The sequence below is a fragment of the Corylus avellana genome, chromosome 3 (assembly GCF_965113065.1).
Source record: "Corylus avellana chromosome 3, dhCorAvel1.hap1.2, whole genome shotgun sequence".
Taxonomy (NCBI): Eukaryota; Viridiplantae; Streptophyta; class Magnoliopsida; order Fagales; family Betulaceae; genus Corylus; species Corylus avellana.
The window spans coordinates 30,016,420-30,036,681 of NC_142492.1; the positions used below are offsets into that span (position 1 = coordinate 30,016,420).

At 35.6% G+C, this 20,262-nt stretch overlaps 1 protein-coding gene across 1 annotated transcript; it reads left to right on the top strand.

The window, feature by feature from the left end:
• The first annotated feature begins 5,295 nt into the window (after positions 1-5,295).
• On the top strand, positions 5,296-13,335 carry LOC132175939 (dual specificity protein phosphatase-like protein). The gene is made up of 3 exons (XM_059588037.2): positions 5,296-5,390; positions 11,861-12,277; positions 12,852-13,335. The coding sequence occupies exons 2-3, from the start codon at positions 11,893-11,895 to the stop codon at positions 13,004-13,006; spliced, it is 540 nt and encodes a 179-aa protein (XP_059444020.1). The 5' UTR covers positions 5,296-5,390; positions 11,861-11,892; the 3' UTR covers positions 13,007-13,335.
• Positions 13,336-20,262: the final 6,927 nt, after the last annotated feature.

Below are 20,262 nucleotides of genomic sequence, written 5' to 3' on the forward strand. Positions count from 1 at the left end.
GGAAGCCAGGAAAGCACCAAAACCCGACATCAATGGAGGAGAAGAAGAGAAGCAGGTGTACAGTGTTCTTGGTCAAGGAAGCTAGGAAAATCATGGTGGCAATTATGACAAGCTGGTGCCCCAATATACTCCAACTGGATATAGGTTGGAAGCCATGGATCTTTGTGAAAGCTTGTTTGGTTATTGGCCTTGCTTGGCTCGAGAGAAAAGGAAATGCAGTAATCATAGTCAAGAAGAATGTGCAGATGAAGGAGGCAGTAGCACTGTAGAAAGGGGTAGCCAAACCACCCCTAAACCCATTAGGGATGGTTTTGGCCACCCCTTTGGCTCCTTAGGGGTGGCCAAGCCATGCCCATCCGGCCATGCCACCCCCAAATCTGCTAGATGGAGGTGGCTAGGCCACCCACCCAAATGGACAAGGCCCATTTTTTTTAAAAAAATATATATATATAATTTTTTAATCTTTTTAATTTTTATAAAAAAAAATTATTTTAAAAAATTATTATATGACACGTAGCGACATTTGATTGGTGCTAACGTGGCATTCTGTTAAATTTTGGACGAAATTTTAACGGGGGTACCATCTTCGTATTTATGAAAACCACATGTATTTCCTGTGATAAAAATGAAACCTTAAAGGGGGGACAAAATAAAGAGTTTAAACCCTAAGGGCAAAAGAGTATTAAACCCAAAATAAAAACGTGAGAACCTAGTTACTAAAAAGGTAATTAACCCTAAGTTTTATTTGAAGACCTTTACTGACTTAGGCATCAAAGTGCCCTCAATTCTTCGAGACCATAAACTTTTTGATGTTCTCTTCCTTGTTTTGCAGGAGGAGCCTCATCACCGACCGTCCAAAATGCTATATCGACACAATATATTCATTTATGGACACAAATTTCCTCTGAGCTGGTTTGGAGAAAATTTCTTTCAACCTACTCTAATAAGTGCTAAATGTTTTAGATGATGTGAGAAAACCCTAGGCCCCCCCTCCCCTCCCCTCCAAAGCCCTGTGAAACCCTAAGCCCCCTCTCCAGAGCGCCGCCGCAGCCACAAGGGGAGGAGGGATGCCCGTTGCCTGCATCCCTCCTCCCCTCAACCTCTCCACTCCGGGTGCTAGTATTTCACTTGATGTCCCTAGTCCCGGTGCCCCCTCTCTTCCCCCTCATCCCACCTTTTGCAAGGGTTCCGTCGATCCGACTGGGTTTGTTTTCGTTTCTTCCTGATTGTGCTTCTTTGCTTTCGTTCTTTGATTTTGCTTTTTTGCTTCCCGGTTTTTGTTTTTAGGCTTGTTTCTGTCTTTGGTGTTTTCTGTTCTGTTGTGCTTGTGTTCTCTCTCGGTGGGTACTGCTTTTGGGGGTTTTCACTCAAACTCTCCCCCTCCATATTTGTTTGTATGTGTCACCGATCTTCTCTGCGCCTGCTTCACCACTCACCGCTTGATGTCGGGTCTTTCACGCGCCCCTTCCGCGCCAAGCTTTTTGTACCACCTTCCGCGGCGGTTTCCAGCCAGCTCACGATCGGCCTCCTTCGGCTGCCGTGACCCACCTTGTGTGTTTTTCGCGTTTATTTCCCTGTATTGTTTTTTTTTTTTTTTTTTCTGTAATTTCTTTCCTGCATTTGTTTTACTGTTCCTTTTATTTCCCTGTATGGTTTTTTTCTTTTTGCTTGTAATAAGGCTCTCTCCTTCTACTTTGTTGCGCCCAGTTGTTGTCCGTTATTACTAGTCCAAACCCTTGGGTTGTGGATGTGAACTTTATCCTGGCCTTCGAGTCGAGGAGGATGAGTATCGGCTTGGGGGTTTTGCTCTCAAGGCCGAGGAATAAGTATCGGCTTGGGGGTTTTGCTCTCAAGGCCGAGGAATAAGCGCTACCTATGCATTAGATGGTGTCTGTTTGATGCAGATCTGATTTTTAAACCTGATGATTAGTCATAGGTTAGTGGATGCTGTGTTATGGTTGATTTGGTCTGTTGTTGATGACTGTATCTTTAGCTTCGGCTATGATTTACTTCAGAGCTTTTTGCTCTGTTTGTAAGAGTTTTAGGCTCGCGATTTTTATCAATGAATGAGTATGGTACGTTTCAAAAAAAAAAAAAAAAATTGCTAAATGTTTTCTTTAATATTCTTAAGAGTCATTTATTGTCATTTTACTAACTTAAGAACCCAAACATTAATTTTTGAAAAACTCAAAAATATTGAATGACACTTGTCACTTATTAGAGTAGCTAGGTTGAAGGAAATTTCTTCCAAACTGGAGGAAATTTGTGTCCTTCATTTATTCCATCAAAGTACACATAATTTTTATTTCCAATATGCAATTAATATCTTTTGATTTGTTTAACTTATAAGTGTTGTTAATATCATGTTAGCCAATATATATATATTGAGTAACTGACTTGTTAGGAATAGAAGTGGATGCGAATATTGTTATTATTTGTATATGCAAAATGCAAATAATACTATAATAGCTTTTGATATCAGCATCTGCATCATGTGATTACTATCCGCACGCGATTAATGTGGATAATAAATGCGGATATTATCATTATTCGCATTGGGGCATGATACAAACCTAACTTTTTAGCCCAACATAAGTCTAACTTTTGCCATTTTTTATTATAAAATAAAATAAAATAAAAAATGGAAAAAATGTCTGAAGCAGCCTTATCTATTTTTGGTCTTTCTAAATATTTGGTATTTAAAAAATAGAAAAAAAATGTCTGAAGCAACCCTATTTATTTTTTTGTCTTTCTTTTACTTGGTTTTTTTTTTAAAAAAAAAAAAAAATACTATGCCGACATTTTTTTCATTTTTTATTTTATCTTTTTATAATAAAATAATAAAGCAAAAGTTGGACTTATGTTGGGCAAAAAAGTTGGGCCTTTAGCATTTTCCATTCGCATTTGAGGAAATGAGCATTTTAGACCTTAAAGTTATAATTAACTAATTCTTGCTTCTAGTAAATACAAACAAGAAATTATTTATAATTGAACACTATTATTCATGGATCCGGCTTGTATGTTGTAGTTAAAACTACAGCATACATGCTGTTAAAAAATTCGAAGGTGAGGATTTAACGAAAGTAATTGAAGGGCATAGATCTGTCATAATAAATACCAATTTTTTCTTTCATCCATCACTTCATCTATTTATTGGTATTCATTATGATAAATCTGAACTCTTCAATTACTTTAATTAAATCTTCACCCTTGGATTTTTTAACAGCATGTATGTTGTAGTTAAAACTACAGCATACAAGCCGGATCCATTATTCATATCACAATTGCTAATTATTTTACCAATAAATTTTCATCATATATATTATTTAATATTTAGCTTCCAATAAATCTATAGTTGGTGACGGGAACAAACATTTTTAAAAATAATAATAAATGAAAAACATATTAGGCAATTAAATCATAACAAATTATAAGAGTTTCCTAGTAGTGAAAATCCAACAACATGAGTTACGACTCCCTCCTCTCCGACCCTTTTCTCTTTCCCCCTTCCCCCTCCCTTTTTCCACCTCCACCATAGATCGACCAGGACGCATGTGTCAATGGTCCTCAGGGTGCTTTTTAGCGGCGCGTGGCTGGCCGGCGGTGGCGCGAGGAACACGTGATGGTGTTGGTTTTTTGTTATTGTATTTTTGTTGTTTTTAAATAAGAATATATTCTCTCTAGATTAGCTTTTAGAAGTGATCTATGAAGTGAAGTTTTATTCGTTTTCTTAGGTTTTGTTTTCACGAATCTTTAAGAATAACGAAGTTGGTTTTCCGGTTGGTCTTTTGTTTTCTTACGGTTCATTTTCTGGGAGCAAATCATAGACCGATGATGGAGAAGTTATCAAGCATAAAAAATAATTGTCATTATGGTACAGGTAACGAAGGGGATTGCGATTGATAAAGTACTAGTAGTAAAGATAAAAAAAGCCAAGGAATCAAGAACCTGGCAGTGGATAGAGACGTAATTCGTCAAAATTTTCTGTACATCTGAAACTGATTGAGACGGTGACTTTTCATTGACATTGTCTTATAATAGCCCGAGAGGCTATTATGTATGCCATAGATAATGTTTGAATTGTGAATATTCTAAATTATATCTTTGGCATTGTACGGAGCATTTTCTCCCATTTGATTGTTATATCAATGAAGAGATAATTCGTTCAAAAAAAAAAAAAAAAAAAAATCCAACAACATTACAAATCCAGCAAATATAAGGAACATAAATTACAAATTCGACAAACATTAATTACAAATCCGATAAAAAAAAAAAAAAAATCCGAAATTCCAAACATACAAAACATAAATTAAATTTAAATGTAACACATTCATAAATGGATATTGATGGCACAAAATCTACAACATACCATGAATCCAAATCAACACCCCTACAAGAACAAATCATGAAGTCTAAAACAACATCGTTTTGATGATTATATATATATAAAGGAATGTGTATGCAGATGCATATATTGGTTTTTGTTATCTACATACGCTTATGTGAATGATGAATACTGAATAAGTACAACACATATAGTATCTGCCCGCATTTTCATCCCTAGTTAGGAATGTATACATTATTAAAACATTGTATGAATATGGAAAACATTCCATCATTCTTTTTCATATACTAGACTCTAAATCCATTTATTCATACCTATATTTTTTGGAACTAACTTTTAATTTGTAATGTCCTTCTAAATTAAAGATTGCATTATCATCTCTCTTAAACTATTAAAATTTTGTTATTTACCTCTTTTGTTCTATAAAAAAGACAAAACGAACCTAAATTTTTTTCAATAAGACAAAAATAATCTTATGAATTTGAAAGGGGTGGCTCCCCCCTCCCGCCCGCCCAAGGAAGTGGCCCTCTACACCTAGCCCCATAGAGTTGTGCCTACGCGGGCAACTGCCCAATGTATATAACAATCCTTTCCCAATGTATATAGGAAAGGAAAATAACGAAATCTTTCCCGGTTTTAGAATTTTGCTCGCTCTAGTAATACTATAAATCTTTTTAGAGTTTTATTTCTTTAGTAATGTTATAGGTTTTTTTTTAAGTCATTTTAATGTGATTTTAAAATTACCGTTGAATTTGAATATGATTTATTAACTTTTGATATATTAATAATTTTAAAAGTCACGCCAAATTTAAAATAATTCAATTCTAAAAGTACTCTAATACTTATAACAGTACTCCTCTCTCTCTCTCTCTCTCTCTCTATATATATATATATATATATATATATATATATATGCTCGTATATGTTAAAAGAGGCATAACATACCAAATCATCTTATAATGAAGTAAACTCGACCTGTGTACAAATACGTGAGAATCGTAATTGGTGTGGGAGATCGTCTCGGCCAGGATTCCTGCCCATTAAGGTACAATTCAATTGTGCGTTATATCAGTTTTGATCAAATTAATATAATATAGTTAGATTGAATGCAGTAAGATTACGATATATAACTCATTGCTATCATAGATTTGTGCTCGAAGGAGTTTTTTGTTTTTTGTTTGTTAAATTTGAAAAATAATATAAAACAAATGCCTTTTCTCGGATAAAGCCAATTCCTCCTTTCCTTTATAGAGCTGCCTTTTTTCCTGGAATCCCTTTAGTTAGAACTTGGGATGAGTCAGGTAAGGTAATTCGATTTACGTGTTTTTTCTTTTAGTTATATATATATTTTTCTCTTTGGTTTTGCAATATGTGTGTGTATGTGAGTGTAATTCTGTATTTATCTCAGAAGATAAGTTAGACCCATTATTTGTTTGCTTACTTGGTTAATAGAAATTATATTGTCACTACGAAGAAAGAAAAAGAACATTGGAATCCATATGGAGAAAGAAAAAGATGGGCTTAAGTTTTGAGTCTGAGTCGAGGAAGATTATGCTTAAGAAATTTAATCATGAGCTGAATATTTTTTTCCCCAAAAGAGGTTCTATTTAATTTAAGCATTGTATCTTTTATAGGTGTGGTACAAACATGTTTTGTTTTATCGGATGAGGAATTTGCATGATAGGTAAAAGCTCAGTTGTAACTTAGAGTGTGTTTATGATTGCGTTATATTGTGTAGAACATATAAATTGAGTTTTGGAACCAATGGGTTAAACTGAAAATTGGTACGATGGTTGTTAGAATCCAAAACTGAGTCCTACCGTCAAGGTCATTTTGATTCTATTTTCACAGTGGAATCCCTCATTTGCTGAAAGTTTGTAGAACGGTTAAAATTATTAGTTTGGGAGTAGGATTTTGAATTGCAAAGTCATTAGGAGATTTGTTTGCTTTCTTCATTCTGTTACGAAACTAAGTTCGCAACGGGCTAATTTAGGTTCTTAGAGAATAAACTAAGTTTGCAACAGGATAATTTACGTTCTTAGAGAATAAACTAAGTTCGCAATGGGATAATAAGACTGTTATGTTTTGAAATAAGTAGTGAATAATTAATCTAAATGAACGCTTGCGTTGTGAGGTTCAAGTTCCCTCTAAGAACCTAAATTATCCTTTTGCAAACTTAGGTGCGTAGCAACTTGGTATCAGAGCCAGCAATGGCATCATCACCATCTTCCAATTTCGATCAAGGGTTTGATCGTTTGGAGACAAGTTTGGGTTCAGCTATGTGTGTGAGATGCAGGAGTTCTTCGCAGCCATGAACTCCAGATTTGATCAACTGATTGCTCCACCAACAGCTCCATCTGCACACTCGTCGCAGCCAAAAGAATCAACCCACGCTACCTATACCGTTGTCAATCCCCAAATCCCACCCCTTTCAATCATCATCCAAATCCCCAAAATATTAGATCCACCCAGTCCACCACCATGCAACAACACACAACCCAAAACACAATCAAATACTCAAACTCGAATGAAAACCAATAAAAAAAATTCACAAGCCAATGCTACTACTCAACAAGATTCGCCATCAGCCACTATTGTCCCAGCTACGCCGGCCACTGCATACTCGTTCGCTCCATAAATTCCTCGAAAAGCACCACATCAAGCCCCTGCCATGGTTTCCTCATCAGCCACGACCAGCCCACTTCAGCCGCACTTCTAGAAATCACAAAAACCAGCAACCCAAACGCATCTTCAACCACATGTCGCTGCCTCCATCTTTGATCCACATCCCACAAAGCACCACACTGTTTATTCTCTGCAACCAGCGCCAGCCCTTGGATTCTAGTGGAATACGAGAGGGATGAAGAAAAGAGCTAAATGCTATGTTTATTTCGCTTATCCCAAAGAAAGCAGGGGCAGTGGAGATCAAGGATTTTCGCCCTATAAGTTTAGTAGGTGGGGTGTACACAATTATCTCTCAGGTGCTAGCTAATCGATTGACAACTGTGTTGGGGAAGCTAGTCTCATATTCACATAATGCCTTTATCAAGGGTCGACAAATACTCGATTCTATTTTAATGGCAAACGAATGTCTTGATAGTAGGATTCGTTATGGAGAACCGGGTATCATTTGCAAATTGGATTTGGAGAAGGCCTATGACCGTGTAAATTGGGAGTTTCTTATTTAAATGCTTGAACGATGTGGTTTCAGTGAAAGATGGCGAGGTTGGATAAACCATTGCATTTCCACAGTTTGATTCTCTATTCTTATAAATGGATCGCCTAGGGGGTTTTTTAGTAGCTCTCGACGAGTGCGACAAGAGGACCCTCTTTTTCCCTTATTATTTGTAGTTGTGATGGAATCTTTTAGTAGAATGATGACTGTGATGGTGGAGAGAGGGCTCATGTCTAGATTCTCTGTGGGTTCGAGTAATCAAGGGGCAATGGTAGTATTACATTTATTATTTGCAAATGATACGGTTATCTTTTGTGAGCCTAATGTAGAACAACTTTGTAATTTGAGATGTTTGTTGCTTTATTTTGAAGCGGTTTCGGGGTTGAAGATAAATCTGTCAAAATCTGACATTGTTACAGTAAGAGAGGTAGATGATGTGGAAGGGTTGGCCAGAATTCTTGGTTGTGGGGTGGCTTCATTGCCAATTAAGTATTTGGCTCTTCCTTTGGGTGCACACTATAAGGCGTCCAACATCTGGTGTAGCATTATTGAGAAAATGGAGAATAAATTGGCGGGTTGGAAGAGGTTATATCTATCAAAGGGGGGCAGATTAATGTTGATTAAAAGCACTCTCTCAAATTTACCCACCTATTTTCTCTCACTCTTCCCTATTCCAGTGGGAGTGGCAAATCGAACCGAAAAAATTCAGAGAGATTTCCTGTGGGGAGGAATTGGTGATGAATTTAAGTATCATTTGGTGAATTGGTCGAAGGCTTGTACTCTGATGAAGGTAGGGGGTTAGGGGTGCGAAATTTGATTCAGTTTAATCATGCACTGTTGGGTAAGTGGTTGTGGAGGTACGCGACAGAATGGGATGCTTTGCAGAGGAAATTAGTGAAAGTTAAATATGATAGTCAAAGGGGTGATTGGTGTTCTAAGGAGGTAGGGGAACATATGGAGTGGGAGTGTGGAAATGTATTAGATGGGGGTGGGAGGGTTTCGCGCATCATGTGCGGTATGATAAGGAGATTGTTCTAAAGTATTATTTTGGCATGATGTGTGGTGTGGGGAACATCCATTGAAGATTATATTCCCAGAATTATATAATATTGCATGTAACAAGGATGCGTGGGTGGAGGAGTATATGGAGTTCCCGAATGATTGTATTCATTGGAATGTCTTGTTTATTCACCCCGTGCATGACTGGGAAATTGATGTGGTCTTGCATTTTTTTGAATTGTTGTATTCCCAAAAAATTAGATATGGAGGTGATGATAAAATTTGTTGGGTTCCCTCCAAAAGGAATACTTTTGAAGTGAAGTCGTATTATCAGATTCTCTCTAATCTAGCACAGGCGTTTGGTCCTTGAAAAAGTATTTGGAAGGTGAAGGATCTACCGAGAGTAACTTTTTTTGTGTGGACGGCAGCTTTAGGAAAAATCCTCACTATGGACAATCTACAAAAGTGAAATATTATGGTGATGGAGTGGTGTTGCATGTGTAAACAATGTGGAGAGTCCATTGACCATTTATTCTTGCATTGTGAGGTTGCAATTGAGTTGTGGAACGTATTTCTTCAGCTCTTTGGTGTTGATTAGGTTATGCCGCGAAAGATGAGTGATTGCTTGGGGAGTTGGAGGGGATAGTTGGGCAATTGGCTTGCCTTGCACATATGGAGGATAATTCCATTGTGTCTGATGTGGTGTTTATGGCGAGAAGAGAATGCACAAAGTTTTGAGGATCGTGAGAGTGGCTTGATTGAGTTGAAGAAATTGGCGTTAAATACTCTATTTTTATGGAGAGTGACTTGGTCTCACTCGCATGTGTATACATTTTATGAATTTTTAGAGCTATGTACTTCTTTTTCTAGTTAGTAGGAGATACTTTGTATACATCCTGTGTACTTGGGTTACGTCCCTTTGCGCGTTCGATAATCTTACTTATCAAAAAAAAAAAAAAAAGGAAATAAATAAGTAGAGAAGAATTAATCTAAATCAGTGCTTGTGTTGTGAGGTCCAGGTTCCTCCAAGAACCTAAATTATCACGTTGCAAATTTAGGTTCATAACATCTTGGTATTAGAGCCAGCAATGGCTTCACCACTTGTTGCAAGTCTTTGATAAAGATCTTGTAACAAGGTGATGGACGGGTAAACTAGTAGGATCGGTCCTACGGTGCTTACCTATGGTGGAACGAAACAAATGGAAAAATAGGGTTTGAGGTTAAGAGAACCTCACCTAACAACACAAGGTTGATTTCTAGAACTGGGGCTGGGCGAGGCTGACAGGGAAACCATGGCGGGGGCTTGATGCGTTGCTTTCATTTGTGGAATGAACGGCAGGTCTTTGGTGGCCGGTGTATCTGAAATGATGGTGGCTGATGGCAAATCTTGTTGAGCAGTAGTGTTGGCTTCTGAATTTTCTGATTGGTTTTCATTTTGGTTTGAGTATTTGATTGAGTTGTGTGTTGTTGCACGGTGGTGGATTTGGTGGATCTAAGATTTTGGGGATTTTGATGATGACTGAAAGGGGTGGGATTTGGGGATTGACAATGGTATAGGTAGCGTGGGTTGGTTTTGCCTGTGATGAGTGTGGAGATGGAATTGTTGGTGGAGCAATCAGTTGATCAAATCTGGAGTTCATGGCTGCGAAGAACTCCCGCATCTCACACACATCGCGCTGAACCCAAACTTGTCTCCAAACGATCAAACCCTTGATCGAAATTGGAAGATGGTGGTAAAGCCATTGCTAGCTCTGATACCAAGTTGTTACGAACCTAAGTTCGCAATGGGATAATTAAGGTTCTTAGAAGGAATTTGGACCTCACAATGCAAGCGTTGATTTACATGAATTATTCTCTACTTATTTCATAACATAACAGCCTTTAAATAGGCAAACTATTACAACGTTCCTAAGGAAAATTAGGGCCGAGTCATCAATCAAGACTCTTATGGAAATAGTCTTATGAAAATACATTTCTAATATAACTAGATTTGACTTATACTACTTAACATGGGGATATTATTCCTAATTTGGAAAGGGTCGTAACACATTCTTTTTCCCCATATCTCTAAATTCTTTGAACAAATTGTCATATGTTAGGTAGTGAGCATTAATCACATATTGTTTCTTTTAGTCATCTCCTTAGTGCAACAGTTTGAAGTGGTTATGTTTAAAGTAGGTTATGTAGGAACTAGTATAAGTAGGGGTTTTGCAAGAGGCGATATCCAACCGTGATATAAGGAAAGCATGGCACTTGTGAACAAAATGAAATTCCACATAATTGTAACATATGGCCTTTTGCTTTGGCTTTAAGGAAGAACAGGACATGAAAAAAAAAAAAAAAAAAAAAGAAAGAAAGAAAAGAGCTAAAACTCTTGTCACATTGAATAAGCCTTTGCAGGAGAAGTTTCCTGTTATTCAATTGATTCTATGGAAATATCGTTACAAATTGTGTGAACAGGTGTACTGATACAAATAAAAAGGCGATGTTAACATATTCAAATTGCCAGACGTAGAACATCTTTTTTGGGGCATGAAATAGAAAGTGGGAATCTTCAATTGAGTCTCCTCTGAATCTTAGGAGACTCATCGTACACTAGCTCTTTGGTTCTCACCAATCAGAAAGGCTCTGTTATGAGTGTGCTTCATTTTAGGACATCTCTAGCCCTATGATGTGGTTCATATCTAAGATTCAATGTTAAGCATTCTTGAACATTTCAAAAGCACCCAGGACATCAACTTCTGACCTCAAAGGATTAATTTCATTGGAAGATGACTACATACGGATTTCTCATTGAAAGATGAAGTATTTATTGATAGTCCTATAGCAGCTACCTTTTTCATGGCATGAAATCTCAGAAGGATGCTCTGGCCCTTTAGTGATACTCCAAACCACATTATGTCTGTGTAATAGTTCTATGCATGGAAATATAAATGTGATCTCCAGAATAGGCATCAACTTGGGAGGTAGTAATTTTGAGAACATACAAGACTCACTCAACCAGCATAAGATCTTACTCGTAAGACTTCATTTGAAATTTTAGTGTTCTCAAGTTCTGTTTTTAAGGTATTATTTACTGTATTCATTTCATCAATTGAGCTTTTGTTTTTCCTTGGCCTTTTTCTATGGTTAAAGCTTAAACTAGTGATCATCTATAATTTCAAATTTGAAACACAAGTGTCAGCTCAAGAACACCTCTAACAAGAATTAAGCATATAATCTTATTCTATCCTGTCTATGACTATTATCTCACTTTTGGTCTTAAGATACGGTCTTAGCACATGAATAAATATTAGGAATGGTTTTCTTAATGCTTTTTCTCTCTCTTTTGGTATTGGCAGTGCATAGGGTAAGAGGAACATATTATTAGCATATGCAAATGGCTGCTGCTAGTAACTCTGATTTGGAACCAATCCAAAAACCTCAAGTAACATTATATGAGCATATGCCAGTGGCCACTGCTGATAACTCAGATTTGGAACCCATTCGACAACCGCAAGCAACATCAGATAGCCATATGCCAGTGGCAGCTGCTGATAACTCCAATTTGGAATCCAGTGGAAAACCTCAAGTCATATACCGATGTAAGAAATGTCGAAGAATTGTTGCTGCACAGGAGAACTTAGTTCCTCATAATCCTGGTAGGGGAGAATCATGCTTCAAGTGGCAAAAGAGAAGTGGTGACGCGTCGAAAAATGGAAAGGAACCTGTTGAGTGCACATCCATCTTTGTAGAGCCCATGAAGTGGATGGAAACAGGTGATTTAAACTTGCATCACATTTTTTTTTTTTTTGGATGAATGATTGAATTTTAATTCAACAAACAAACAATTACAAAACTCTTATTAGTAAAAACTAAAGAACAATGACACTATACCAGTATCAACCCCTACCAACCTCTCTATATATCTACTAGGCCAATACAGCCAAACAAACACCACCCAGTAAACCAACCAGTTATACTACAATAGCAGAATCTATACCCCAACTGCAACATAACGCTATGTTACCCTATATATGTACACTGAAATTTTCCTTTGAAAAAACACTCGAGCTTTAACTTCCCAAAGAATACGCCGAATAATTTGTTCCTCTGTTAGTGGGTTACCCCCATGTCTAATTGCATTCCTAGTCTTCTCCAAATTATAGATTGTAGCACCAAACCAAAGCTAACCGACACAAGATTAGCTTTTAAAGTCTTCTTTCACCGTTGCTGAATTCCCACAGAGAGCACATCATCTCAACAAACAGGAATATTGGCATCATATTGTCGTTTGTTGCAATATATATGTTCACAAAATGCTAATTTTAGCTTTGATTTTGTTTTGGCCAGTTCAAGAAGGTTATGTGGAAGAGAGACTTCATTGCATGGGCTGCAAAGGCCGCTTGGGTTACTTCAACTGGGCAGGTATGCAGTGCAGCTGTGGAGCTTGGGTTAATCCTGCATTTCAGCTGCACAAAAGTAGATTAGATAAGTGCCAAATATGAGGCGAGCCATTCTTCAGGGTAGCGGCCATGGAAGTTCTAGTAATTATGTAGGCGAGAGGGGATAGAGCTTCTGCTTGATTTTTAATAGCATGTAGGTCATCCAATTTGTGTAGTTGAAAATAGTTCATATATAGAAGTTTTATTATGTCTGGATGAGTGATGGAAGTCTTCAAATTGAATCTTGCCTTCTGAAAGACAAGCCACTTGAGTGGAAATTATGCTGCAAATGGCGGTTACACTTTTTCTTAATTATTCTTCTTCTTCTTAAATGATTTGACATCTTATAATGCAGCAAATGTTTTTAATCAAATGCTAGTTCTGTAGTCTCAGATGAAATAGTCGAAACTTGTTTAATATATCTGTGTAAGAGAGGCTGCGTCAGGATCTCCTATAGCAACAGGAACTTTTTTTTGGTTTTTTGGTGAACGAAATTTTAAAGGTGCAACTCAAATACACATGAATACAAGAGCAACACTTAGCTAGGAAGAGAGAATAGGTTCAGAAAATCATATAAACTAAGCGTGTTTAAATCTAAAGCAATTGTCTAATAATAAAGAATTCTATCATTGTCTTCTTATCATGTTCAAAACTTCTATCATCTTTTTTTTTTTTTTTTTTTCCCCTTTTCATTGAACATAAACTTTTCAACAATATCTAGAAATATTCGATGGACAGAAAAATCTTCTTATAGTAACAGGCTCCATTATGTAAACACCAGATTTTCACAAGATTGAGAGCAATTAGGAGATGGTTTTACTATTAGCATCATTCTAGAAACTGGTAGGATGTTTGCATCGAAATTGAGAATTTGGAGTGCTTCTCTCGAATTGCATTGCATAAACAGGAAATGTACCAAGTTCAAGGGCTTCCACGCTTTGACAGGAATTTGCCAACAAATTCTGATATCAAGGCAATGGTCAAATTGTTTTCCATTTTCAAATTGAATATATCAAAGGGGTTATTCTATTCCTGACTCAAGAGTTCTTGCAGGGTAAAAATATGACGAACACAAATCCAATAAACCAACCAATGTCGAAAAAACAAGTAATGCTAAATGGACAAAGTTTTCCTTTAACCTGGTTGAAGGAAGTTCGTCAAATCTAGTCTATAAAATTGCCATATGTCCTCTGCATGTGATAAGCACATGCTTTTTAAATAATTTGGTCTATGCTTAAATTAGGACAAAGTTTTTCTCCAACCCAGTTTGGAGAACCTAGTTAATAAAAATGTTATGTGTCCTCTACATGTAATAAACACATTTTTTTAATTACAATGACAAAATTGAAAGAAATTTTATTAAAAAAACATGTGTTTCTCACATGCTATAAAAAAAAAAGTAGAAATGCTACAATGCAATCAAACCCCCACATTTTGCCCATCAAAACCTACGTGGCAAGCGTTTTAAAATAAAAAGAAATATCTCTTCTCTCTCCCCTATCGGCGTCTAACAAAAATTTCAAATGAAAAGAAGGTCAAGCTGGTTAAGAGCATTCCCAATGGAGGAGCCATATTTTTATGTAAAATAGCTCCTCAAACTCACTTTTATCTAGTTTAACTAAGCATTTTTTAAATGTCTCTACATCTAATTAGTCATATTTCTATCTATTATATTAAAATATTATTAAAAGTAGTAAAAGTTTTGGGAAAAAAAGAACATGTGAGAGGAAAAATGGAAAAAAGATAACATGCAAAGAAAAAGTAGGAAAAAGATTTGGGAAAAAGAGAAAACAAGTGAGAGAAACAATGAAAAATAAAATAGCTCCCTTAAAAAATGCTGTTACATTTAGCTTTTCTTTTAACTCTTCCAATCAAATATCTATTTTACATTTTTTTTTTTGCTAATTCAATGTAGGGTTTTTTTAAACATTTGAAGAGCTATTTTAGATAAAAGTAACATTTAGCTCTTCCATTGGGAATGCTCTAACCCAATCAGCCTTTTTATTTTTTATTTTTTAAAAAAACGATTATATAGTTAGGGTTAACCCAAAATCCCAAATCTCCCACTCCTCTCTCTCTCTCTCTCAATTTCTCCCACCCCCTCCCACCCACATCCAGCCGCCACCACCACCATCCACCACCGTCACCCACACCATCCAGTGGCTACACCGCCAGCCACCATGAAGTATGAGCGTCGGCCACCACAATCCATCTCGCCAGCCACAACGAAGGAGAATCAACGCCGGCCATCCAAAAACTGGCAGGCCGAACACTACCCTAACCTGACATTTGAGTCAAGGCTCGATCTCAAGACCTTTGACTTTTTTATATATATAATAGTTTTATTTATTCATGGGTTACAACTTACAAACTGTACACTAAGATCTTCATGTTGTTTGCTTTCACATTATTGCCCTTTTAAAATATTATATTTTTGTTAAACTAGAATATGGTTAGCTCCATTTGTTAAAATTTTTGTAATATGTTTTTTCTTCTCAAAACAAGAATATTAATGAGAAATGATTGGTGTCAATAATGAGAATATATATATATATATATATGTTTTTTATATTCTCTTAAAAATTTAATAGATCAACCATTAGATTTATGAGGTCCACCATTGACTTATGTGAGGTCCATATAAGTCCACAAATCTAATTGTTGAATTGTAAGATGATATGAAAAAAAAATATTGACAAAATATTGACACCAATCATTTCTCAATATTAAACAAAAAACCAGTTTCATAGAAAAAAAAAAAATCCAAAACACATTAACAAATAATTATTTACATTTATTTCTGTTATTCTTGTGTTTATAATTTTATCCTTTGATTAAGCCAATAAAGTGAACATGTATTTAAAAGTTAGTTGCATGAGCATTATAGGAATGAAAGAATTGGGCATGTAGAATAACGTGAAGTCAAGTATCGTTCCTTTTCCTTAAGGAAGCACAAGCCTTGTGATTTGGTTGTTTACATTTATTTTAGTTACTATCATTTATTTAGATTATTCTTACTATTAGGATGAGATGATAATTTTATCTTTTGATTAAGCCAATAATAAAAATACTTAAATAAAAGTTAGTAATGATGAATAAAATGATCAAACCTGCCCTAATTTGGTTGTTATGGACTTGATATTCAGATTTGTAACACCAATGATTAAGTTAGCAAAGGTTAATGGTGATTTTTTTTTTTTTTTTTTTTTTTTTTTTTTTTTTAAGGATCAAATCTAGAGTGTTTATCAAAATAATTGGTATATGATCATAATTGACTCGAACCGTAGGCCCTTGAGCCTACATTCTTGGCGTAGGTTAGCTGAGTGGACGTCTAGTACATCAATACATATTTTCATGAAATTATGGTGAATCTTCGTTAAATACCACACCACTATCCCACTATACGGAGGTGAGATTGTCGCTTTAATGGTTGACAATAATTATTATAAGATAATGGTGGGGTATATAATATTATTCTTAGGCGTAAAATGTTTTCAACTAAAAACATGTTTTTATTTTCCGCATTTGACTCATACAACAAATTATCAAAAAAAAAAAAAATTCTTATATTTTCATATAATCTAAAGAGTTACAAGAAAGAGAAAGACAAGGAAGAAGAGTTGTGGAGGAAGACTGTGTAAAAATAGAAAGTCATTAGGGGTGTGATTGAGATATAGTACAATTGCCAACCCATATTACAATGACCTAAAGAAAAGTGCTAGATACATCTACTTATCACCCAAAAGGACTAATCAATTTAAAGTTTCTATAAAATCAATTATAAAGCCCAATTTTACCTAATAAGTAAGCAATGTGTGAAAATATTCACATTAAGTTCTTCAAAATTTATCTGAATTTAGCTCTAAAAATCTACTTTGGCTAATTTAGCTAACCACTTTTTAAAACTACTAAACGTCAAACTCTCTAAATATTTCTTTACTTTAACTAACCAAAATCTCATGCCTTGTTTACTCTAGTGTTCTCGTCTTCTTTATATACGTTCAATCTTTTGAGGCATTCCTTTTTTAGGCTCATCTTTAGATTTCTATTCTGGTTTTGGTTATAGACTTTAAAGCTGCATGGCTTCCAACCTTAGAGTTGGTTGTGCTCTTACAGTTTTACGGCCTGTTTAGATGTACGTTTGAAGGCTTAAAACAACGTTTAATACTTAAAAAGTCCGATTGAAGAAAAAAGTATCGGTTTGATAAAAAAATTAAAAGCGCTTTTAAGGGTCCAAAAATCCTAAAAATAGTCAAAACACACTTTTTGAAATTGAAGCTTTTGCCTTTCCCAAAAAACATTTTTTAACTTAAAAGCTTTATTTTTCAAACATAATCTCAAACATACCCTCAAACCATTAGCAACCATTTTCTCTTCCGTTCTCTTACTTCTTTCCCCAAAAATAAACCAACCCCAAAGAAACCATTATTTTGCTTTCTTTTGCTTGCTTTTCATGTTTGATTTCTTTAACAACTACCTTTTATCGGTTACTTTCCTTCTAATGGGGAGGACTATGGGATTGAGAGAGCTTGCTCTCAGGGTATCAGCGATGTAGAAGATGTTGAAACCAGGTTGAGTAGTGGGAGAGAAAAAATAAAATAAAATAAATAATAAATAATAAATAAATAACTTTTACTTTTGGACTTTTTGTAATTGAAGAGCATGAAAACATGAAGTTAAATTTAGCATTGAGGGCAGATTTTGTTAAATAACATGTCTTTATGGCTATGTTTGCCAAAGAAGTTGACCGAAAAGAGGACTCAAAACCCCAAAGAAAAATCTCATACCATTCATTTCAAAATTAGCTTAAAGTTTCTTACTTTTTACATCACATTAATTTTTTTTTTTTTATTACTATTCAAATAAAAAAAAAATCATGACAATTTTTTTTTTTTTTTTTTTTTTTTTTTTTTTTCACTTTTTCCTACAAGCAAACCAACACATTTTCCTACACAACGAAGTCCGGTCCACTCCTTTGACAAACAGAGCCCATGAGTTTTGTTAAAATTTTAAAGAAAAACCAAAAGTAAATAGTTCAATGTGAATGCTTTGATGTAGCACATAGGAATATCGTTATAAACTACTAATTTTATGTGAGCTACTCAACCCCTAAACCCCTAATGTCCTCTTCAGGACCACGTCATGTGGTGTTGACAATACTACATAGCATTGCTACGTGATTTTGATACTATTTGTGACGACTCAGAGAAAATCATTAACCACATATGCACTATTATCCCAAAATACTAGTTAATTTAGATATTCCCTAAAATTTATTATATAAAGCTCTGTTTCATCTAATAAGTAAACAATGTGAGACTTAACACCCATTAGTATTTTTATAAATCACTCACTCAATGTGAGTTACTCATCTTCCTAGTATGAAACCGGGATGTTGCACATATTGCTTACAATTTGGATAGATAATTGTAGGGGTGATCATCCGGTTGCGGTTAGTGGTTAAAACCACTAGCCGCAACTGCTTAAGCGGTTAGTACATTTTACTAACCGTTTCGCTAACCAATAGGCGGTTAACCGCTAACCGGGCGGTTAATCGCATCCAGCTAACCGCTTTTTTCACTAACTGCTTTTTTGGGCTTTCCTTTTGGGCTGAATTTGAGAATTAGGCTTTTTTTGGGCTCACTTTAAACCCTTTTTTTTTTTTTTTTGCCTTTTGGTCCAATTTTCAGTTTTGGGCTTATTTTGCGCTTTTTGGCCTTTTATGTGCCTTTTTGGCATCAAAATATACAATATTTAACAAGCATATAAGTTGCGATATACCATATTGGGCTTGCTCCAAAATTAGCCCATATAAAAAAATGTAAAGGGTACCTAAAAAAACCCAAATGCTCTCAGCATCAAAAGAAGAAGAAGAAGAAGAAAAAAAAAAACAAACATAGTTATATGAAAATCATCAGGATGATCAAATTCCTAATCCAAAGTAATACAACTATGAAAATCAAGGAAAATTCAGTTGTTAAAAAGCCTTAGAGTAGATATCCCAAACATGGAAGATAAACATAAACATATTCAATACACCATAATATATATATATATATATATATATATATATATATAAAGCGGCAAAATAGTAAATCAGTTAGTGGTTACAAAGCAGTTAACAAAAACCGCATGAACACCCTAAATAATTGTAAGAAAGCCCTTGCAGAGCCCACCTGGCCAATCAAGTGTTTCGGGCATCCCAAATGTGGGGGTAGCCCAAGCAACTGTTTGACTGTTTGAGTCTAGCTATGATTTGTTTGTTGGAAATTTGTGGCACTTCAAGCGATTGAAACAAGCACAGGTTTAGATACACAACTGATGATACCACTTTTTTCATTATATATCAAATTGTAAAGAAAGAAAGAAATTGAAGATAAAACTGATCTCATCAACCTTCAAGAATACAAAGTGATGCATGAGTTTATATATTCTGTTTTACAACTCAAATAACAGAGTATATACTAACAACATAACGGTTCCAACTTATATAACTAACTAGCTGATATAACAAACTAAACTAACTTATATACACGTATGCAATATAAGGAAGAATAATCTGTTGATGATGAGATAATGAGCTTCTGTTACTCCCCCTCAAGATGAAAAATATTGAGTATGTTCATCTTGGACAGCAAAGCACTAAATTGTGCAAAACCAAGAGGTTTGGTAAATATATCAGCTAAGTTGGCAGCAGAAGAAACATGCAAAGTATGTATAACACCTTGTTGAATCTTTTCCCTGACAAGGTGACAGTCGATTTCTATGTGCTTGGTGCGTTCATGGTACACTGGATTAGCTGCAATATGAATTGCAGCCTTGCTATCACAGAAAAGAGCTGCAGGCTGTGGATGAAGAACTTGTAAATCCTTGAGTAAGCTGAATAACCAGGTAACCTCACAGCAAGTGGATGCCATAGCCCTATACTCAGACTCAGCAGATGATCTGGAAACCGTCTGTTGTTTCTTGGACTTCCATGAGACTAAAGCATCACCAATAAAAATACAATAACCAGTGATAGACCTTCGAGTGTCCAAGCAACCAGCCCAATCAGCATCACAAAAGGCTTTTACCTGAAAATCTGACGAAGAAGGAAAGAATAACCCTTGACTAGGAGAAGCCTTTAGGTACCTTAACATCCTTTGAGCAGCATCTAAATGAGGTTGCCGGGGTTGATCCATGAACTGATTGAGGGTATGAACCACATAAGCTAAATCAGGACGTGTGATTGTGAGATAAATCAATCTGCCAATGAGACGTCTGTAGCTAGTTGGATCTGCCAATAAGGAACCAGCATCCTTAGAAATTTTGAGGTTCTG